General features: G+C 40.7%; 1 protein-coding gene across 2 annotated transcripts in view; it reads right to left on the bottom strand.

The window, feature by feature from the left end:
• The window catches only part of LOC118425911 (arrestin domain-containing protein 3-like), an 11,815-nt gene extending 5,105 nt beyond the window's left edge, over positions 1 to 6,710 (bottom strand). Inside the window, exons 1-7 of one of the 2 annotated variants that reach the window (XM_035835066.1) lie at positions 6,539 to 6,710; positions 4,844 to 5,012; positions 3,926 to 4,060; positions 2,509 to 2,588; positions 1,896 to 2,045; positions 1,017 to 1,199; positions 73 to 252 (exon numbers count right to left, since the gene is read on the bottom strand). In XM_035835066.1, coding sequence (XP_035690959.1) covers positions 73 to 252; positions 1,017 to 1,199; positions 1,896 to 2,045; positions 2,509 to 2,588; positions 3,926 to 4,060; positions 4,844 to 4,961 — 846 coding nt within the window. In that variant the 5' untranslated portion in view covers positions 4,962 to 5,012; positions 6,539 to 6,710. Of the gene's footprint in view, positions 1 to 72; positions 253 to 1,016; positions 1,200 to 1,895; positions 2,046 to 2,508; positions 2,589 to 3,692; positions 3,840 to 3,925; positions 4,061 to 4,843; positions 5,013 to 6,538 lie in introns of both variants that reach the window. The other variant, XM_035835065.1, reaches the window with a different exon arrangement.
• Between the last annotated feature and the right edge of the window lie 994 nt (positions 6,711 to 7,704).

Raw genomic sequence — 7,704 nt, 5'->3', positions numbered from 1 at the left:
CGGCCGAGCTAAAATTCTGATTTATAAAGGGGGCTTAATGACACCTGGTGGAATTATGATAGTCGATGTTACCTCCAGTGCGTAGTCGATGTCTATGATGCTGCAGTAGCGTAAGGATGAGGGCGGGATGGCGGGGACAGTCAGGGACATCTCCACCTGCGAGGACTGGCCTTCTGCGCATCCCCGGCACTCCGTCTTACTCAGGGTACTGGAGGACGACCTGCTCTTACTGGTGGCGTGGAACGACACAACCTAGGCAAAGAAAAGAGATATTTATTGAAGATTTTTTCACTGTCTTGCAACACCAAAATTAGCTTACCTAGAATTTTCAGTCGCACTTCCGTCGACCTTCTTCAGGAGTGATGATTCAGTGACTCTGATCACGTGACTTAGAGACACGTGATTCGAGTAACGAATCATAAATGCCTGGCAGACGATATCGGCCCCCGTCTCTGTTGAGTGTCGGCTGATGTGCTCTAATGTAGATGGCCTCCTTTACCCCCCTTAATATGTACTACATCAACATAGATGAGCTTTCATGCTAAAAAAAGATATTTATTGCATTGTATCCAGGTGTAACAGCAGGAAATTTGGCCCACAACTCGGAGGTCCTGTGTTCGAATCTGAACAAAAGAAATCTGTGATTTGATAAATAGCAATGGCGTGGACTTTCTATTTAATCAACTATTTAGTCTGTGTGAAATAGAAAATTATCACCAAGTCCAGAACACCTATATCAAACGCTAATGCGGCCCAGGTATGACATAAAACCACTTACACCACATGGACATGCTTAGTACCTGAATCAACTTGGCTGACACATGGGTGTAGCATTTCAGAGGGTCTAGATTTCAAAATTTTCTGGGGGTGCATGCCCCTGGACCCCCCTAGGAACCTTGCGCCTTGGGCACTAGATATGATTCAAAATAGAGGGGACAGAAAATGATTTCAGGCTGGCTTCACCCCTGCCCAGGTATGACATAACACCACTTACACCACATGGACATGCTTAGTACCTGAATCAACTTGGCTGACACATGGGTGACTTCTTCGTTGGCGTTGTTCTCGACGGTGCCTCGCATCTGAACGGTTTCTCCGGGACAGTACGCAGTCCTATCGGTCTGTACCTGCAGCTCGATTGGTCCGGAGGCGCAGCACAGGCAGCAAAGCATCTTCGACTTCTGCCCAGCCATGGGGGTCTGTAAAAATAATTTTTTAAGACAGCTTTATTGCACAACAATTGTACGGGGTACAAAGTATGGCACCTACATTAACTACAGTTCTATAACTTAACGCTTATCTAACTAATACAGAAGTTGTAGTATGGGATAAGTTTCTTACAGAATTAAGAATTAAAGATAAGATTAAGAATTTAAGGATTTAAGAGTTTCTTAATTTAAGAGTTTCTTTAAGATAAGATTTCCATCATTCTTTCCAATAAAATGTTTGTTTTATATTTTCAGAATTCAATTTTTTTTGCAGAATTTACGGTTGGAAAGCACTCCAAACTTAAAGCACAAACTTAATTATGTATTAATTAAATGTCCAAATCAGATTGCATGAAGCAAGAACAAGAATACATACATTTTATGTCATCACAAATGTGCCACACAGAATTGCAATGATATAATCTTAAGTCTGCCTCAATTTGAATTTCTTTGGCAGTCTCAAAATAAAATAAAAAAAAACAATGCTGAAAGGGAAAATGCTTGGGTCAAAGGTAAGGAGTCAATTCTTTTTTTTTTTAATTGGTCGTCACGCAACAAGACCTGAAAGTCATTTCAAGATTCAATTGTGTTGAGAATACATGTGCTTAAGGTCTACTACAGGCCATTTACCAAACAAAATAAACCTTCACGCTCAAGTTATTATGGGAACGCCAAACTAAATATTACCAGCGCGGTTGGTTCTTCGTTCAGATCATACATGTCCAAGACCGTGAAGGCCCTCTTGACGGTGTGGTCGAACTTCCATGGCTTGTCGATGGTGCCCTTTATGTAGTACCTCACGTAGCCATGAGCGCCTTCAAACGAGCACGGCAGGCCCTGAAGAAAATGTGTATGTACTTGTCACATCACAACATCTGCTAACAAACGCGCCTTTGAAGCAAATATTAAGGTATGGACTAAAATGAACAAGCACAGTCGACTTGTCGGGATGTTGCCTAGACTAATGGTGGTAAACAATATCATGACGTAACGTTAAGTACAATCTTATTGGTCTAGGCAAAGTTTGCAGCCGAAAAGTCATCTTTTGGGTATGATAATCAAGCTGCACAGTAAAGCTCAAAGTAAAGAATAAATGTTTCCCAGCAAACTGTACCTAAACCCAAAGAATGTCAATATGCAACGGAAACAAAATTGTTTATCTTGATGTGTGATCACTCCCTAATGTACATTTTGTAATAACTGTTGCTACAGTTTTTTTTTATCATTTTATTTTATGGACTACAGGAAGAGTAGTGGTGTACAATTATTGTGTATCACTAATGGGGATAACAAAGCACACCTGCTGGGGGAGCTGGTACTGGAAGGGGAAGACGTGACGACCAGCGGGCAGGGTGGGGTTGTCGCCGGACTGGCCCTCCGCTGTGGAGAAAGTCATATCTTGTTAGAAGTTTTATTAATTTTCTCTCGATCCATTTCCAGTAAATGGCAAGGGAGCTTGCATGTTATGTCAAAGGGCCGCAGTTATACCAGGGATACAGATACAGGTGATGATTGCTTAGTGATCTTAGTGACCAAAAATTGAATTTGTGTGACTCTTTTATTTTAATTGGAATATTATGCAACATGTAAATTCAAAGTATGATTTAGAAGATAGCAAAACATACAAAAGGACAACGACTTGTTCTTTAGTTATGAAATTCAATGAGTTACTTATCAGCATCTGGTGGAAACTATTCACACTCACAGAGAACAGAACAGAATCAACACAAATTTCAAGTGTAACACCCCAAAGAAAATAATCACATATTTCATATGAAGTCAAGAAATTAAAGTTAATTCATGTAATTATGGAGGACATCCTCTGATGACCTGACCTGACATGACAGGGTGGGGAAAAATTTCCGCATTTTGAGACTATTTTATTGATTTATGTTGACAATTATGTTCTGCTGAAAAACTGTACATTCAAGTTCATTTCAACCTATATGATTGGCAAGTAAGGACAGGCCTAGCTTCAGAGTGACTGGACTTGAAGTGGATGTGTTTATGAGTTCCTGAATTAATTGCTCAATCAACATGTAGTTTTCAAATGTTACAGTGTTAAATTGTCAACTGTGGTCATTCATTCATCCATTGTTAGATTAAACATGTAGTAGAATTTTCTTAATTTGACATGCTGGAGCAAATGTTCAGCAATCATGTGCATCTTTTATCATCGCAGTCATTCCTTGTGTATTTCTATAATTAAGCATGAGGTTACTGCAGAGAGAGGAATTTCAGACTATATATGGAACAAGAGAATTGTACAGAAAGAGAGAGACCAAGCATGCAGTAGGGACAGAAGAGCACACGATTTGGGGAACGCTGTACCTTTCCCAAAAACTTCAACGATTAGGAGCAGTCATGCCTTTTGCATATCTAGAATTTTCAAGCATAAGGTTAGTGCAGAAAGTCAGGGATCCAGAGAGAGACAGAGTGCAGCCAGCAGTGGCAGAAGAGCGCACTATTTTGGAAACGTTGTACCTTTCCCAAAAAGGGTCACCTTATGCTGAAAGTAGGTCTCAGAGGCGGAGTAGTGCCTGGTCGTCGTACGACGATTCTTTCCCGACCCTGTCGAGTGCCTTTCAGTCCAGTGAACGTACGCATGCCCGTGGAATTTGAGACGCACCCCTACAAACAAGCCATGCAGGCAAGAAATGAAAGAATTAAATCTCAACATAAAGAGAAAAAAAAGAAGCGTAAGTTAAGGATCTTACCCTTCCCATACATAGTCACCTTGTGCTCGAAGTATGTTTCGGAATTGTTATAAGACTCGGTGCGCCGGTTATCCCCCGAACCGTGAGTCTCTGTCCAGTGTACATTTGCATGCCCATGAAATTTGAGACGAATACCTGAGGAAAGAGAAGACGTGGGATAACAGATCGTAAGAAGTTTTGCAATCTTAAGACAGTTGTACAGCAGTTTGAAGCAATACAGTGTAAACTAAAAGAAGAACTAAGAAAGATTTGAAAGTCATGACATGTAAATGTTACAGACGTTTTAATATATTAACTCATCGAATGTAAACGGGCACATTTTATACTCTAGAGTACATGTTTCTCAGGTGGGTATAACATAAATAAAATACAACATGGTGTATTCTGCATCACCCTCGGTCCCAGCCCTTCCATGGATTGGGTCTCCCTCCGGCCTTTAGGCGATCCTACATTTGTACCATTAAGGTGATACGGAATACACCATGTTGTATTCATATGTACCTGATGGATTCATTCATTGATTGAAGAGAGGCCGTACGGGTATATATTTGTATTTGATTGATTGACTTCGCTGGTACGGCCACATCCAGAGAATGGAAGAGGAGAAGTGGCCCAGGAAGATCATTAGAAATCAGCATAGGACTTTAGGAGGTAAAGAACCCTCGTGGGCGACCTCGAAAGAGATGGACAGACAACATAAAGGAAGACATACACTTCCTCAACCTACACAGTGTCAACCCAAAGGATAGACGACGCTGGTGAGCTGCCATCAAGCCCCCTCATCAACGTGCAAGCACGTCTAACCCCCACAGGGGGAACAGCAGATGATAAACTGGATAATGAGTGAGTGAGTGTGTGAGTGAGTGATTGATAGATTTAATTATTTATTTCTTGACTGACTGATTGATGTATCCCTACCTCTCATTTTCATCCCCTCGTTGAGGTTGACGACGACCTGACCGCAGACCCACTGTCCGTTCTGGAACACGTCCACGTTGTTGTTGAACACGATGCTAAACTCCTGAAGCTTCCCCATCCTCAACGCTTCTTTTCTCCACCACACAGATTCAGTCAATTACTCTGGCTGCTGAAATGATGTACATATAAGATCATTAGAAATACAGACGATATAAAACACGTCCACGTTGTTGTTGAACACGTTGCTAAACTCCTGAAGTTTCCCCATTCTCAACGCTTCTTCCCTCCACCACACAGATTTAATCAATTACTCCGGCTGCTGAAATGATGTACATTTTGTATATATACTAGAACATAGAAAAAAAAACATTTGTTGTTGTTGTTGTTGAACACGATGCTGAACTCCTGAAGTTTCCCCATTCTGAACGCTTCTTTTCTCCACCACACAGATTCAGTCAATTACTCCGGCTGCTGAAATGATGTACATATATATGATCATTAGAATAGAAATACAGATATATAACACATCCACGTTATTGTTGAACACGATGCTGAACTCCTGAAGTTTCCCCATTCTCAACGCTTCTTCCCTCCACCACACAGATTTAATCAATTACTCCGGCTGCTGAAATGATGTACATTTTGTATATATACTAGAACATAGAAAAAACAAAACATTTGTTGTTGTTGTTGTTGAACACGATGCTGAACTCCTGAAGCTTCCCCATTCTGAACGCTTCTTCTCTACACCAGTCAGATTTAATCAATTATTACCTGAACTACCTGAAATGATGTTGTATATTAGAATATAGAAATATATATTTGCTGTTGTTGTTCTTGAACACGATGCTGAACTCCTGAAGTTTCCCCATTCTCAACGCTAATCTCCTTCTACCAGACAGATTCAGTAAACTTAATCATGAGGCTGCTGAAATACCTGAAATGATGTACATATATTGGAATATAGAAATATCTATTTGTTTCGACCAGCAAAAATTGACCAGTCCTCTGGTCCTACAACTATGAAGCTGTGACAGTATCATAATATGAGTGTGAATTATTTTCTGTAACAGAGGGGTTCAAGCGCTGCCAAAAGCCAGAGTCTAACCCCTGCTTGAAGAGTAAAAGGGTCAGACCGTTTGGCGTACAGTAGTGGTTAGCTGCATTGGCTTCGGCGGAGGTTCAAATCCCAGGAGACTTCCTCTACTCGCCTCTTACACTTCTATACTAGCGTTAATACATGCATGTGTTACATTGTACATATAACATATTATAACCTGACCTATATATACCACTTGCCCACAAAAAGAAAACAAAACTACGTCTGGACGTTGTTTTGCAAATCGAGAAAAGGACTGTTTTCTTTTTCGAGACCTTTTTGATACCTAGCCTAAAGATGACCTACATTTTGTATCTGCGTTCTGTGCAAGGAGCTTTTATCATAAAAGTTCCTTGTTATGTATGGGAAGGCTTATTCATGCAGCTTTTGCTTATACAGCTGTATGTCTGAGGTGACTCGGCAACTAAGAGAAGCCATGTACGATGTAACGGTCCCCACGCCAGAGGTCTCCCAGGACCCAAACATGACATCTAGATCTAAAAATACATTCATTTTTTCTGCCCCTCCCCTTCCATATGCTAGCCTTGCCATGCAGCAACCCCAAGGCTGTTTAATAAACATTTCCTGCACCTTACCTGCTACAGCTGCTGTACGTTGGCGTTCAAAATGTTTCCTGTCGGCCACTAAAGCCTTTAGTAAAGGCACGTAGAACTTCACAACCTTTCCCTCATTTTCCAAATATTTACTTTCTCTATCCAGCTGTCACACTTCCGCCTCTGCCTCTGCCACTCCCAGTCTCGTCGCGTCACACTTCTCGCGAGATTTGAAAGGGCAAATTGCTGCTGATCTCCAAGCAGATGTTCGGCGGGCCAACTGCAGATTTTTCTGCGGAAATCACTCTAGTCTAGGCTAGACAAATACCGGGAGCAGTGTCGAAAGTACGTCACGTGAAGAGCGAAGATCAGGACACAGCAGGTTGTAGCCTTCTCTCCTGGATGCAGTATCAAGTATCAAGCAGAATGTTACTTTTCTGGTGACAATGTTCTTTTCTGTTATCCCGTTAACCAGTTTAATTCACATTTTCGATAAGAAAGAAGAAAAAAAAACAGAGACAAACTACAATTCCACTGACACATAATAGTCATCATAAGACTTCAACATCTCAATCATGTTGGAGTATTTAATTTGAATACTAAAGTCAAGAGTACCTAACCCAAAAGTAAACGACTTGATGAACGTGTGTTGGAAATTCCATCTTATCCATCCCAACTAACCTCGAGTAACATTGTCCACAAATAATCAAATACACATATTTACACAGACGCTGCACAAATAAAGGCAGGGACACTTAATTTTGCACCTGTTGAACGTTACGATATTGTCTTCCTACATCTGCTTGTAGATCAACATAACTCAACTGCGTAACTACCACCGGCCAGAGGGGTGGAATTCGGACGAATAAGGTAGAGCATTATATAAATGAATAAGAACTTGTATATCAAGATAGAACAACTGTAGTAATTAATAGTTACATTTAAAACGCTCTTCACAAGTGGATAAAACTTCACAAACTGTGCGAAATTCTTAAAGTAGTTTCGTTCTCTTATTCATCTACGACCATAAGAAATGTAACAGCTGACGCATTAACCAACAACCGCGGGGGTGTCTATGAAATCACTTTCTCTTAAATATTGACGAATATCCCAAGAGCAGGGCATTACAAGACAAGATATCCTTGCTATATCTTTAACTTTATATGCGTATTTTATTTGCTCATTCTAGTTTATAGAATGGGCCAATA

The sequence above is a fragment of the Branchiostoma floridae genome, chromosome 11 (assembly GCF_000003815.2).
Source record: "Branchiostoma floridae strain S238N-H82 chromosome 11, Bfl_VNyyK, whole genome shotgun sequence".
In the NCBI taxonomy this organism is placed as follows: Eukaryota; Metazoa; Chordata; class Leptocardii; order Amphioxiformes; family Branchiostomatidae; genus Branchiostoma; species Branchiostoma floridae.
The sequence above is the reverse complement of the archived record's forward strand: the minus strand, read 5'-3'. Positions and strand labels throughout refer to the sequence as shown.